Source organism: Arvicanthis niloticus, chromosome 5 (genome assembly GCF_011762505.2).
Source record: "Arvicanthis niloticus isolate mArvNil1 chromosome 5, mArvNil1.pat.X, whole genome shotgun sequence".
NCBI classification, from domain to species: domain Eukaryota; kingdom Metazoa; phylum Chordata; class Mammalia; order Rodentia; family Muridae; genus Arvicanthis; species Arvicanthis niloticus.
This window is the reverse complement of record NC_047662.1, coordinates 21,578,770-21,593,763: the sequence shown is the minus strand read 5'-3', so window position 1 is coordinate 21,593,763 and position 14,994 is coordinate 21,578,770. Positions and strand designations below refer to the sequence as shown.

General features: G+C 49.3%; 1 protein-coding gene across 3 annotated transcripts in view; it reads left to right on the top strand.

Annotated features, from left to right (window-relative positions):
• Wasf2 (WASP family member 2) overlaps positions 1-10,702 on the top strand; it is a 64,486-nt gene extending 53,784 nt beyond the window's left edge. For 2 of the 3 annotated variants that reach the window (XM_034502654.2, XM_034502655.2), the window contains exons 3-9: positions 474-608; positions 1,124-1,277; positions 3,568-3,685; positions 4,706-4,836; positions 7,030-7,185; positions 8,569-9,077; positions 10,079-10,702. In XM_034502654.2, the coding sequence (XP_034358545.1) occupies positions 474-608; positions 1,124-1,277; positions 3,568-3,685; positions 4,706-4,836; positions 7,030-7,185; positions 8,569-9,077; positions 10,079-10,236 (1,361 nt within the window). In that variant the 3' untranslated portion in view covers positions 10,237-10,702. The remainder of the gene's footprint in view (positions 1-473; positions 609-1,123; positions 1,278-3,567; positions 3,686-4,705; positions 4,837-7,029; positions 7,186-8,568; positions 9,078-10,078) is intronic. The other variant, XM_034502656.2, reaches the window with a different exon arrangement.
• Positions 10,703-14,994: the final 4,292 nt, after the last annotated feature.

The window sequence follows — 14,994 nt, the reverse complement described above, 5'->3', positions numbered from 1 at the left end:
GGGAAGGGAAGTTCAGTCCCCTTAGAGATACCCACATCTTGGTTTTCAGTGGGCTTTTGAAATTCTACAGAGGAAGTAATTTAGTGTATTGCGCATGGCCACCTGGTTGTTCCTCTTAACTCCCAGTCTACTCTCCAGAGCCATTTTACAAGGTGCTTTACAGAATAGGAGGGGCTGAGAGCCAAGGACAAATGTTTGCATATACTGTCTGCTCTTCCGGGACTAACTTGTTGACATTGTACCTTTTGATTTTGTTCAACCTGCTTTGAATTTCATGTTTGTTCAGAATTTGCCAAAAGGGTTCTATTAGTTAGGGTCTGTCTATATACGCACAGAGTGACCAGACTATGGAGACTATCTCTTTCTCCAAGGACAAGCATGTGTACGTGTTTGGTGGACGATACACTCTTTAGTTATTGGGTTGTTCCTCTCACTCCTGTGCACTAGTGACGTGCTCTGTTTGCTCTTTCTAGGTAAGTATGCAGAGGACATTTTTGGAGAGATTTGTACTCAGGCAAGTGCCTTTGCCTCCCGAGTAAACTCCCTTGCTGAGCGGGTTGACCGAGTACAAGTTAAAGTCACTCAGCTGGATCCCAAGGAAGAGGAAGGTAAGGAGGCTGAGCCAGAGCTGCAGGCTCTGCTGAGCAGCTTCTGAGAATCCTGCCCCTGGTTTGTTAAAAAGCAAGAGGAGACATCAGAGAGACTAATACACATCTACTTGGGAGCGACATAAGCCCAGATGGTGTAAAGAAACCTTTTTACCTTTAGCACACACCACATTCCCTTTCCTCCATTCCCCAATTCCCTTGTTCTCAAGTTTCCTTTCCCTCAGTGGTATTTTGCTACCATAAAAGTACTTGGAAGATTCGTTTCACCTAAGAAGCCTACAAGATCTGGCCACATAGTAAAGCTTTGTGTTGCTTCATCTGTTCAGTCATGAAATGGCTGGGCTGCTGACAGCCTCATGGGGCTTCCCCAGAGGGGGAAGGAAAAAAAAAAAAAAACCTGGCTGCAGACGGCTGCAGCCAAGAAAGGCAGCAGCTGAGTTGTCTCCGACGGTGTGACTCAGTGTTTGCTCAAATAGCCTGTCGTCCATTTTCTAACGTCTTCCGTGTTCTCTCAGTGTCACTACAAGGAATCAACACTCGAAAGGCCTTCAGAAGCTCTACCATCCAAGACCAGAAGCTTTTTGACAGAAATTCTCTCCCAGTGCCCGTCTTAGAGACCTATAACAGCTGTGACGCTCCTCCCCCTCTTAACAATCTAAGTCCTTACAGGTAACCGTGGTGTGTGTATGTGTGTGTGTGTGTGTGTGTGTGGTGGGGTGGGGTGTCTGATTAAAAACTACATTGTCTAAAATCTCTAAAGACAATGCTTATATCAGAGAATAGCGTTGAACTTCCTGCCTGTCCCAGCAAACACAGAACTCAGTCTTGTTTGGACTCGGAAACTCATGCTGCGTCTCCTACATATTTAAGTTTGCTGTACCGTTGATGCTGCAGAGTTTAATTTGGTAAAGGCAGGTCCATCTGGATTCCATCCAAGGAATTTAGTTATTACAGAAGCAAGAGAACTTGTTAGCAAGCAGTCCTGCACATTGATTCCCAAGGGCCACATTCTAACCAGGTTTCCACTTTCTCAGAAAACTCTAAATTACCAGATGTTTGGGCAAGTTAGTGGGACCAGCTTCATACTGGCTGCTCTGGGCTCAGAGGCTGCCTTCCAAAGTGTGGAGAGCATTAGTATCCTTCCACATGAGTGCCAGTCACTTCATTTTGAACACCCTTTGAATGGTTTCTTCTGCAAGGACCTACCCTACTGTAGGTAGACATGGAAAAGGATGAAGGTAGGCTTAAAGACAACCTAGAGTCCTCCCTCTGGTAATTTGGTGATACTAGTAACAAAGGGCTAGTATTTATACTAGTATTTATACTAGCCCTTTGTTACTAGTATAGACTAGTACAGAGCTCATAGTATGAAAGCGGTATGATTGAGTGTTTGTGAGGTGGGATAGGGCCAACAGATGATGTTGAGATACTTCATCTTTCTGAAAACTATTTTCTTTATTAGACACACACTGCCAGAATTAGTATCTCCTCGATGTTATCTGGAGTTTGCCTAACAGAAACAAGCAGTGGTGTCTCTTAACTCAGAGCAAGATATAGTTAATACAAAATTGTTACTGTCGGGGCCTGGAGAGATAGTTCAGTGCTTAAGTACACTTGCTGCTCTTTCGGGTTCAGTCCCTAGCACTTGCAGCAGACAACTCACAACTGTCAGTAACTCTAGCCTCAGGTGCTCTTCTACCCCCTTCTGGCCTTTATAGGCACCCACATACATATGTGCACAGAGACATACACATACACATAGATTAAATGAAAACAAAATAAATCTAAAGCATTTTTTAAAAGGAACTATTAATGGTTGAGCTAGAAGTACCCTCGTGTTTTGAATTGTCTTTCAGAAGTTTTGGCTGGTTGATTGATTTGTTTGTTTGTTTGTTTGTTTGTTTGTTTATTGTAGATTGGGTCTGTCTGTGTAGTCCTGGGTGACCTAGAACTTGTATACACACCAGGCTGTCTTCAGACCAGCCTTTTGATGTTTTGTGTATAGTTCTCTTTGTGACACATTCTCTCTACATAGTGTAGGCTGGCCTTGAACATCTGGTGCTTCTCCCTCTGCTTCTCCTTCTGGGTCCTGGCTCTTTTATTTCAGAAGATAATAAATATCCCTGTACCCTGAAGCACACAATTCTGAACAGTGGAAGCTTTGCCATAGCAAAGTCAAAGATTCTAGTCAGGATCATGGGGTATGGCAAACAGTTCTTACTTAGAAGCTCACTCTACTCTGTACTACCACACCCACTAAGACCTTGTGGTCTTTTTGTTTTTTGAGACAGGGTTTCTCTGTGTAGTCCTGGCTGTCCAGAACTTTCTTATTCTTTGTAGACCAGGCTGGCCTTGAACTTAGAGATCCGCCTGCCCCTGCCTCCTGATAGATTTTGTGGTTTTAAAACAGCTGGCCATTTGTGCTCAGTGGGTGTCCTTGCAGTAATTATGGACGCTGAACTACTCCACAAGGGAACAAGAAGTAGCAGTGTGCTTAGTTCCTTATCTGTGTGTAGAAGAGCAATTGTACACAAACACACGAGTATACAGGTTTCAGGTTGGTAGAAAAGACCTCAGTGCTTTCTAAGGAGTCCTGGGTAATGAGTGGGGAAGGGAACCAACAGCAGAAGTCTCCTTAGAGATACACAGTATCCAGATATCTTTGTCCTGACTGTGTAAATGATTAGAAATAATCAGAATTCCTGCTGATCTACCCTGTTCTTGCCCTGACCATGTAGATTCCTGCCTGGGAACTGAAGGTATGGAAGGTTTGTAAGGACTAGAAGGGCACTGCTAGTGCCGTTGAGAATCAGGTGTGGGAACGGAAGCATGCAGTCAATTTGAATGTCGTCCTGACTCCTTACTGTAAAAACTGCTAACTGGTTGGTGTTTGGAATATTGGTTTTGGTTGGGAGCTCATCTCTCTACTGACAGCTACTTGTCTTCATTTCTATCCCAGGGATGATGGAAAGGAGGCACTCAAATTCTACACCAACCCTTCATACTTCTTTGATCTTTGGAAGGAGAAGATGCTGCAGGACACCAAGGATATCATGAAAGAGAAGAGAAAGCATAGGGTGAGGGGAAAGGGGCCTCTGTTCTACACATCAGTAGGCACAATTGTAGAGGGGGGATAAAAAGGAAGCCGGTCTTATGTGAAGTAATTTCAAGTGACTGCTTGCTCAGATGCCAGGTAAAAATCTTTAAAAAAAAAAAAAAAGAAAGAAAGAAGAATGTGTCCACCCCAAATACCACCAAGATACAAGTATAAATCACACCAAAAATAAGTGTGCTCCCTGGCACTGTGTAACAACTGAATATATTTGAGCTGAGCTTTAGAAATGGACTTTTCTATTCACCAGTTATTTTTCTTACAATCTGCACCTGACCCTGCTGGACACTCAGCTAGCCTGGTCCTATCTCGCAGCTCCTTTCTCAGAGACAAGCACCAGCTTCTGCAATCTTTTAATTTATAACAGGTTAATTCCTTCACTACTGGATGGGCGGGGCCAGGACTGCCTAGTTTGTGGTGTTGCTTCTCTCTCCTTAGGCTCTTGGTGCTGTGTGACCTGCCAGCTTTGACCTAGCAATCCCATTGACATGGCTGTCAGCAGGCCCAAGGGAGTGCAGAGGCTAGTGCAGCTGCAGGGGTTGGGGGGGGGGGGAATCCTTTATTGGGTTTTGTTTTGTTTTGTTTTTGACTGTTTCCTTCTATCTGCCCCAGATCTCTGGAACTGTCAGTCTTCATCCCTTGACTGACTTTTGTGGCTTGGCAAACAAAACAAAACAAAAAACTGTTTACTAACTTTCTAACAATTAGAGTCGCTTAAAGATGTGAAACAATTACCGGGAGAGGTAGCTGTGGTTTCCTACTAGAGGTGCTTGTGTGAGCCTGAACAAACGTTCCGCCTGGAAGGTGGTTTGGATTGGACAGCCTCTAGGTCACTGCAGACCTGGTACTTCTGTAAACTCTGCTGTCATCATGCGTTGTCTAGGCAGACCATCTCATGAGTGTGTGTCCATGCAGATGGGGAGAGTTTTAATGAATCACTTCGGAAAATGTTTTACAGAGGCTTTTCTGTTCCTTTTCATTATAGAAAGAAAAGAAAGATAATCCAAATAGAGGGAATGTGAACCCACGTAAAATCAAGACACGAAAGGAAGAGTGGGAGAAGATGAAAATGGGACAAGAATTTGTAGAGTCCAAGGAGAAGCTGGGACCTTCTGGGTAGGTGATGCTGATAGCATTCTCTGGACTGGTTGGGAACCTCGGGACCAAAGGCTCTGGCATTATACCTTTCCCACCCTCGGAAATCTGGCAGTAGAGTTTAGGATAATATACCATTAATTGATTACTTTTAAAATCTGGTGATTAAAATTTCTAAATAAGTCAAGAGACTCAGCAATTTAAATGAGGTGGCTGGACTTGTGAAAGGGACAGCCATGGTTTCTAATGCTGATACTCTGCCAGAAACCAGCATACCTAAAGGCCTCGGAGGAAAGATTGGAAAAGAAAGAAAAGTGGACTTGGAAGCCCTTTGCCTCCAGAGCACACATGAAGGTTACACTCAAGAGCTCAGCTGGGCACAGGAGGGGCAGAGCAGGCAGGCCATGCAGTTAGCAAAACAAATTCTCAGCCTGTCTTGGGAGAGAGGATAGCCAAAGAACTGAATGCAGACCTCAAAGACAGTATGGAGAGGTTGCTGGGCCACAGTGGAGGCAAATATGTCTCACTGAAGACGTGGGAGATGGCATCCTGACCCATTTCCTAATACCAATTCAGGCTGGAGGTTTAAAGAGGCAGAATGGTTTTAAAGCTTGGTTTGATGCTTATCCTGATGTCTGACCCCTGTGACCTTCAAAGCCAAGTCACCATGACTGCCTGGTGTGAGTCACCCTGGCTTTTCCTCTAAATGCATTGCACCTGGCTGTCAGATGTGCACAGCCCATACTGGGGACTGAGTAGTGATAAAAGAACAGATGAGCTCTTGCTTTTAGCGTAACTACCATGGAAATCTTGACACATGTGACACTTGTTCCTCCTGGATTCAGGGGTTTGTTCATAAGCATGAGGAAGACAGTGGAAATGAACCTTTCTACAGAGAAACCAGTGCTAAAGGACCTTCAGTGATCTTACTGCCCAGTAAGGGGCCATTTTGTTCCACAGTCCCATCCTATTCTGACTGGCACGTGGCATAGGATTAGTGACTCTTAAGGCCATAAATGCTGTCAAAAGTTTTATGTCTGATTTTGAGGCTTAGGTAGTAAAGATGAGGAGCTAGCCTCCCTCCACCCCCATCCCCCACTTTCCTGAAGGTTTGGAACTGGCTGTGTGGCTAGGCTATATGGGCATGCTTGTAGGTGAAGCTGTCCGAGATAGGTGTCCAGGCTTGAGGACTTTTCATATTGGAGTATCATCTGATTTATTTATGTCCCCACAATTCTGTTCCTGGGACCTGTCCGATGAGCTCTGCCCAGCAGTGGCTGGAAGGAGAGGAAGAAGAGGCAGGCCAGGCCAGCTTTGCTAGCTGGTGCCCAGTGTACTTAAGCTGGCGTGGAGGCTTCCTGCTTGATGTGTTCATGTGTGTATGAAGTTCTGGTGTTCACCCAGGGTGCCTAATGTGCTGAGGAATGGGTTTCCATGCAGCCAGCTCTAAAACACTGCTTTCCCCACCCCCGCCCTCTTTCTTTCGTTTTTTTCAAGACAGGGTTTCACTGTGTAGCCCTGGCTGTCCTGGAACTCACTCTGTAGACCATCCCCCATTTTTGCCTCCTGAGTTCTGGGATTAAAGGTGTTTGCCACCACCACTGCTGCCAGGCTTCTAGCATCCTGCTTTAAGCAGCAGCTTATGTGATAAAGGACATGGCAGAGAAACCGGATAGACTGCCTCATGGCAGCCTGTACTCGTCCTTGGCTTGCATCTGCAATCCAATCCACTTTTGCCTTTAACACTCCAGGGCCTTGTCTACCTCAAAATCAGGCTGCCAGTCATGTGTTTGTAACTAACCTGTGGGGTTTGGCTTCATTCTTTGCCTTAAGGTTTTGGGAGTCACGTTTATCTGTCCCTAATATTTAGGAGAGCGTTTAACTAGACAAGATCTCACTCTATGACCCTAGCTGCCATGGAACTTAGGATGGCCTCAGAGTCCTAAAGATCACCTGTCTTTGCATCCCCAGTGCTGAGACTAAAGTCACATACTACCACTCCTAGCCTAAAGGATAATTCTGCTGTAACAGGAAACACATGGGGAATCTCCTTATATAATTCCACCCTAATAATCCTTGTGTCAAATGCACTTACATGGTATCTTTTAATAAGAAAAGAGAGAGCACTCAAGCTCTGAATGGTTAAACACAGTTTGTTGCTTTGGCTGGAACTAGATTCTTTAAAAGACAACTTTGACATTGGTGTGTTCTCAGGTATTCCTCCGCCTTGGTGTACCAGAATGGCAGCATCGGCTCTGTTGAAAATGTGGATTCAGTCAGCTACCCACCACCTCCACAGTCAGACTCTGCCTCCTCACCTTCCCCTTCCTTCTCTGAAGACAACTTGCCTCCCCCGCCAGCAGAATTCAGGTAAATGGTAGAACCTCTTCCATCCATCCTAGGTAGTAAAACACTCAAGAACAAAGTAAGATTTAAAATCTAGGTCAGGACCACTAAAGTGACTTCAGGCAAGAGTGTGCAGATAGGAATACCATTTATGCAGTATTGGCAGAATTGTTGTTACCCTGTATTAGGTGCACATCAGCTTTCATAAAGAGGCGGGGGTGGGGGGTTACAGGGGATAGGGAGACCTTGTAGTCAGCTGCTTCAGCTCACTACTCCATTCAGTTTACCCTAAAGCATGAGTTAAGTGTGGTGGCCAACAACACAAGTAATCCCAGCAGTCGCGGGCAGGAGGATAAGAAATTTAAGGCCAACCTGGACTACATAGTAAGTGCTAGGCCATCAGGACTACATGTGGCAGGGGGTGAGGGGGGGGGAGTGGGGGAGAACACACCAAGGGAAAGGAAAAGTACAGACTGTGTGGTTTCCAGTCTGTCCTTCTGAGTGTGCGAGGGATTAAAGGCTTGAGCCAGCACTTCTAAGTAGTAAGGTGCTTTGCTAAGCAGTAGCTCTCAGTGCAGGGCAGGTGCAATGGTATGCAAGAAAATCTCTCATCTTCACCTGTAACTGGAGACCTTGAAGCTGGAGCCTCATAGATCTGATCCCTGAAGTGAGCCTTCACCCTCTTTCAAACCTGGGTCAAGAGTTAGCCAGGAGTTGGGAGTAGTGGTGTACACCTTCAGTCTCAGCATTCAGGAGGCAGAGGCAGGCCAATTTCCATGAGTTGAGACCAGACAGAACTACATAGTGAGACCCTGTCTCAAGCAAACAAACAAAGCTGGGCGTGTTAATTCAAGCCCATAATTTTAGCACTTGGGAGGCTAAGGCAGGAGATTGTCATGTGTTCTAGGCTAACCTGGACTACATAATAATAAGGTCCTATCTCCAACTCCAAATGGACATCTGCCCCCACCAAGTTCAGTAGCATTCACAGAGTAAGAGGCAGAGCCCCGTGGATGACGAGGACTTGAATTTTTATTCTAGCTCTTTCTTGTATGTATTTAGGTCTAGCTAGAGGTTTAAACTGACAGCCACCCATAGGACGCTCTCCAGGAGGGTTCAGGAAGGAGCCATCTCCTGAAAAGATTAAAGGGGACCTGAACTACTGTCTATTCTGCCAGTCTTCCTGACGGTGCAGTCTCCTCAGTCTCCAGTTGTACCACTCTTCTGCTGAAGGCCCCTTCCCCACAGTGGTGCTCATTCCCTTGGTGATCTGTCTGGACCATTTCCATCTGTCTGAGGCAGAACACAATGGGAGTCAAAGAAGGGCCTGAGCTTTAGATGAGCCAGCCTCAGGGCGGGGTCGGCACCGGGACTGTGATGATGATTCTTGTCTCTTTGGCCTTGCAGCTACCCTGCAGACATCCAAAGAGGATCTGTCCTGGCTGGACCCAAAAGAACCAGCATGGTCAGCCCAAGCCATCCACCCCCAGCGCCTCCTCTGAGCTCTCCACCGGGTCCCAAACCTGGCTTTGCTCCTCCCCCTGCCCCTCCCCCTCCCCCTCCAATGAGTGTGCCACCTCCACTACCATCTATAGGATTCGGATCTCCTGGGACCCCTCCACCACCATCACCTCCATCTTTCCCTCCTCACCCAGATTTTGCTGCTCCTCCACCACCTCCCCCACCACCAGCAGCTGACTACCCAATGCCACCACCTCCCTTGTCCCAACCATCTGGAGGTGCTCCGCCCCCTCCTCCTCCCCCTCCCCCTCCAGGGCCCCCACCTCTCCCCTTCAGTGGTGCTGATGGCCAGCCTGCTGCACCACCACCACCTCTTTCTGATGCCACCAAACCCAAGTCCTCATTGCCTGCTGTGAGTGATGCGCGTAGTGACCTGCTTTCTGCCATCCGCCAAGGTAATCAGCGGTGGTGCGGCAGGGTCTTGACTCTTTCAGGGCAACAGCTTTCCCACACAGCTGAGAGGTTAGACCTCCGGCTCAGGGTGGGACATTCCTAATTGAGAGTTCTTTCTATATTTGTTGATCATGAATTATTTTTTAAGCTGGGACCCTAGAATTCCTTGAAGTAAGTACGTTATATGTGTTCACGTACATATTTTTATTTGGGAAAAGATTCCCAGATGAAAATGAGTCAGTGTCCCATCGGCCAACTTTTCAGCCAGACAGTTGCAGCTGTCTTCTTCTCCACTGTCTATGTCCGCCCGCTCCGCTCTCTCAGCCCTCCCCCACCTGCATCCTGTTTCTTCCCAGCTTTCCTTTCTTTATTCTCCTTCTCTTCTCTTCCAACCATCAACTTCCCTCCTTCCTTCACCAACCTTCCAACTCTCCCTCTCCCTCTCCCTCTCCCTCTCCCTCTCCCTCTCCCTCTCCCTCTCCCTCTCCCTCTCCCTCTCCCTCTCCCTCTCCCTCTCCCTCTCCCTCTCCCTCTCCCTCTCCCTCTCCCTCTCCCCCTCCCCCTCCCCCTCCCCCTCCCCCTCCCCCTCCCCCTCCCCCTCCCCCTCCCCCTCCCCCTCCCCCTCCCCCTCCCCCTCCCCCTCTTCTGTTACTCATTGGGGTCAGATTTGGTTCCCAAGGGTTAGGTGTGGTTTGTTCTGTTGGTAATCCTCTAGCCCCACTGTAGCTAGGCCTGCACAGTCTGAGCACTTGCCTGACAGGGTGTACTGGTACTCTGCCTTCAGAAGCCTCAGTGTCCACAGCCAGGAAGAACATCGGGCTTCCTTTCAGAGATGCCTACAACCCAGAGATGCTGACTCTGTAGGACCCGCCTTTCCTTTTTTTCTGGCTTCTGTAGTAGTCCATCTTTCTCTGTCCTTTACAATCCTGTCCTGATCAAACTCAGTCCCAGAGGATTGTGGGACTAAGAGTGTGCTTCTTAACCCTGCCCCCTCTCCCTCCAGGCTTTCAGCTTCGAAGGGTTGAAGAGCAGCGGGAGCAAGAGAAGCGTGATGTGGTGGGCAATGATGTGGCCACCATCCTGTCCCGTCGGATTGCTGTCGAGTACAGTGACTCGGAAGATGACTCCTCTGAATTTGATGAAGACGACTGGTCGGATTAACTTTCTACCTGTTGCCCACATTCCTCCTTCTGTTCCTCCCACCTGCCTTCTTCAATACAAACTGTAACAGTCTCATGGGGGGAGGGGGAAGAAAGGAAGGACAAAAAACTGTAAGGGGCCAAAGCCTTCTCTGGAACAACCAAAGATCTATCAGAGCTTCCTGCAAATCACCATGTCCTCCCTGTTCCTGCCTGTGGGCTCCTGAGCGTCCACAGCTGAGCTGGTCCATCTTCCCCTCAAGTGACTGTTATATATTGACAGGAAGGAAAAACCCTACAGCAGATTTCTTTGCTTGGGTTTCAACTGGAGATAGTGCCTTCCCTGATAACCATTTTAACCCATGGCCTTCCTCAAAACCCTTGAATTTAGCTACTTCAAATAATATTGTCCAACTCCTGATCTTAAAGCAGTGGGTACAGCCTGTGTCGACCCAGCTGGTCCCTTTTCTGTGCCCTGAAACTATAAATTAGCAGGCCAAGTGCCCTGGCAAGTAGACTGTCACACCCCCTGCCCCACACTCAGCCTTCTGCAGCAGGTAGGGTTGCTTCTGTTGAGCCTTTGTTCCAGAAGGCATCAGGCCTCTAAAGACTGTCTCACTCCTCTGCCCAGAAGTGATGCCCTTCGGAAGGCTGAAGCTGTGGCCTTCCTCCCATGCTCCCTCTTGGTGAGTATGGTGTTTGGGTGTCCTCTACATGCCCCTCCTCACCCCAGGTGCCTTAAAACTGCACAGCCCAGTTTTAACCTCTGATACTCATGACCAAACTAGCCCTGACACACAGGGACCTGGGCCTCTGCTGACTGTCAGGAGCAAAACTTGAAGGTGTGGCACTGCAGAACTAGAAGAGAATGGAACACCTTGGGTCCTGCCAGCTCAGGATGCTGAGGCCAAGATGAGAAGTGACTCTCTCAAGGTCACACAGATAGTGATACAACAAGAGCCCAAGCTTCCTGTTTCCAAGTCACTTGTGTTTCCTGGGACCAAATAATGAGCACCTGCTAGAGTCTGGGCAGAGCAGCCTGGCTCCATTCTGCTCCAGAGCTCCTGATGCAGGGGTTGCGTTTGGAGGGCTCACAGCCTGTGGCAGCCTCTCTTGTAACCATTTATTTCCCCTGTCTGTCTCCAGCCAGTCATGTGGCATGGGAGCTGTGCTGGGGGAGCAGAGCAGAGGAGCTGTGGGGCAGCCAGCCTTGGCAGGTGCCTTTGCAATTCACTACCGCTCCCTCCCCCTTTTGTTTCTTCAATTTGAGAATAGGTTGTGCCAGCTGTAGAAACTTCAGTCCCTCCGGCTGGCAGCCGCAGCAGGTACCTGCCTGGGGGGGCCTAGCAGCCATGGAGAAGGCTGAGAGGCAGAAGGACACGGGCTCTTCCTGCCTCCTCCTCCTCCTCCTGTGCATGGAGATGCTGACCCCTTTCCCTCCCTTCCCAGAACTAATACACAGGTGCTATTAGTCAGGAAAACTGAGCAGCTCTGGCCAACAGCAAGGTTTCTTCTCTTCTGCCCCAACTATTGTGTGGCCTCTAGTGCTGAAATCGGCTTCTCTGGCTTCAGAGCCTGAAACAAAGAGAAACAGGATCTGTCTCTACCCAGCACAGCAAATGGTTGTAGTAATTGCCAAAGCCCTCATAAAGCCCTCCGGCTTGAGGAGAGTGCAGTCATGGCTCTGTCGCCCCCACTTGCTGAGCCCTCCCCTCCGCCTCCTTTCTGGAACTCAGAGGGAGGGACTAAGCACGCAGGTGCCAGCAGGCCCTCCTGCTGTGGCTACTCCAGAGTGCTATGTGTCTCCATGTGTCCATGCCCCCCCCCATCCCCCCAAATCCAGTGTCTGGCACAGGGTTTGGCACTCAACTTCATGCTGTGCGTGTTTCCCACCCTGTGCCTTAGAAGCTGAAGGTGCTTTCATTAGAACCTTAAAATGACTGTTGATGGTGTCCTGGCTGCAGCCCAGCGGGGGCTGGAGAGGCAGAGGAGGGCAGTGGTCCTTCCAAATAGAAGTCCTGGGGCCTGGCCAGGCCAGGGTTTGGGCCTAATGGTTTTTACTAAATTACTCCCCTCCTGCTCTCCGAGAAAAGGGAGCCAGAGCCGCTCACTGTGGTTCTGTTCCCGACCTTGAAGGGGCGGTATTGGCCTGGCTTCTGGAATGGACAGAGTCCACCAGGAAAGACTGGGGGCGGGAGGAGATGGGGAGGGGCCCTGTCTGCGGAGGTAGGATTGGATCATTAGCTCAGTGACCTCCTAGGGTTTCGATGTGCTGTGCTCTCATCCTACAGCTGGCTTGGTAATGATCTGCAAGTCCCGGAGAGCAACAGCACAGCTCTGCCTGACGCTCTCATTAAAATCCATGCAGCCCAGCTCTGTGCTTTGTAGCCCGGCCTTGCAGAGCCTCCTCAGTGTGGGGGCCTGGTTACCCAGGCAGCTGAGAGGTCCTCTAGGCTCTACTTAGGCATGTGGACCCCCCCCCAAAAAAAAAGGGTTTTTTAAACATGCTTCTTTAAACCCAGAGCCCTTTAAAATAATAAAGGACCCAGTGCAGGTGGGTGTGTCTGTGGACTCCTCTAAGTGTAGAATGCAAAGTTCAGTGACTTGAAACTGGGCTGGGGCTGGTAAGAGCATAGAGCAGTGGCCCATGAGGACTCTTAAGTGCTGAAGCCAAGGAGCCACCTCCTTTCCCAGCCTGCCTAGCCCAGGGGGCCTGCCCCCATTCCTGCAGCCCAGGGGCCCAGCTTGCAGTTGGTAGTGTCAAAAGTGACTTGTAGCTTTGCCTTGGCTGTAAGATGATTTCATTCCAAAGGAGGGGGTGGGGGATCCCTTGGAGGCTCAGAGCAGCTGGCCCAAGCTCCGGCTCGCCTCCTGTGGAAGCTCGAGCGCCCTCAGAAACGACCCTGGCCAATGTCACCGCGGAGCTGAGGCGGTGCTGTCGGGGCTGACGTGGAGTCTCTTCCCGCGGCGCCGACCCGCTGACTCTCTAGCGCCAGCTTGGACAGATTGAGGTCTCTGTGGCTTTGGTGACCCTGCTTAAGCATTCCCACCGTGTCCCTGCTCTGCACTAGGGCTGCCTCCCGCTGCAGCCCCTTACTTGACCTCAGGGCCTGGGGAGGGAAGCACTGCCAGGCCCAGGCACTCCAACTCAGGAGATGTGTCAGCCTTTGCAGGAGGGGGGATTAAGCTTTGAGCTTGGCTGGTGCCTGTCCGACCTGGGACCAGGTGTTACACAGAGATGTGCTTCTCCTGTGCTTCCTGCCTCGTTCACTTTAGTAGGGCCTCAGTGAAGACTGAGAACAATTCTGTTCCTGTATTAACTTTATTCAGTTATTGACTTGAGAAACTAACCGATCTTTACTTTCTGCCCAGATGATGCACACATAGGAGAGAAAGCTATCATGTTCCCAAAGTGCCTTGTTTTCTCTGATATAAGTATATTTATAAGGACCTATTCCAATAAGATCTTGATGTTACCCATATCAAGATTTCTGTGAGCTAATACATAATGGGAATACTGTCTAAAAATAGACCCTTTTCTCCCAAAGGTTGAGGGGGGATCTGAGCAGTGGGAAGAAGCCACTCCCATGGTGCCCATTCTGCCCGTCATACAGGTAAAAAGAACATCCACAAATTTTTTTTTTTTTTTTTTTTTTTTTTTTTTTTTTTTTTTGAGATAGGGTTTCAGGTAGACTGTTGCCGGCCTTGACCTTACTATGTGGCTGAAGATGGCCTTGAACTCCTGACCCCCTGCCTCAGCCATGCCTGGCTAGGACATCCAATATTTTTGTTTCAAGTCTGGTTTCATTTGCTTCACTGCCAGGCTTATTGTGTGTACCATACTTGTACTCCAGTAACCTGAAGGTCTCGTGTAACTCTTGTGTATGCGCATGAATACTTTAAATGCCAACCTTTTCAATAATTTCATAAAGTCTTTGTAGTCACCCAGTCACTTTCGGTGTCTCTGTGTGTTTCATGGCAGAAGGGATCATAAGCGACTCTGAGGGCCACAGGTGGGTGAGGGAGCTCTGTAAGGGGTCCAGCATGGGTGGGCTTCAAAGGCAGGAGGCCTCTGGCTATTTTGTAGGCACAGGTCTCCTTCTGTGAGGACAGCCCTAGAGCTGGCTGCCCACAACTCCTTGTACCAGGCAGAAGAGGCGCACACTGAATGCTGATGCTGCCTCCCAACATCTGGCTGGCATCTTGTCTGCCTCTCAGACCCAAGCAACTTACCTTAAATAGAACCGTTTACAATGGAATCCGATAAAAAGGTTTTAGGCTGCTCCAAGCCCCATCCCTTGCCTGCCTGAGGAAGACTTGAGGGGGCTGGGTTTGCATTCTGACCCCCCAAAATGACCTACCCAGAAAGCAACGGTTGTTTGAAGCACAGCTGCTGTGGGTTACTGTCCCTGGGGGTAATTTATGAGCAGACACCTAGATCCGGGCCCAGCAGACACAGTGGGGTGGCCCCGGGGAGACGACAGGGAGCGGGTCCGGAGCACCGTGGGTCACCAAGCCTGCTGTTCACAGAGTCACCCACGGGCATCCCGGGAGAGGGGGCAGAAGTTTTGAATTGTCAGCAAGTGCTGCGCCAGCCGCTCTGAGCTCATCGCTGGAGGTGGGGTGCCTGCCGGGGAGGGGGCACAGAACCCCTCGCTCCCCTCCCGCGCGGCCTGTGTTTAGTCAGCACTTGGCCGCCAGAGCTGGTGACTGACAGGCAGCCAGACGCCCGCCCTGGCAGAAGACAAAATGGTGTCGGAGCCGCCCTTGGAGCAACGGG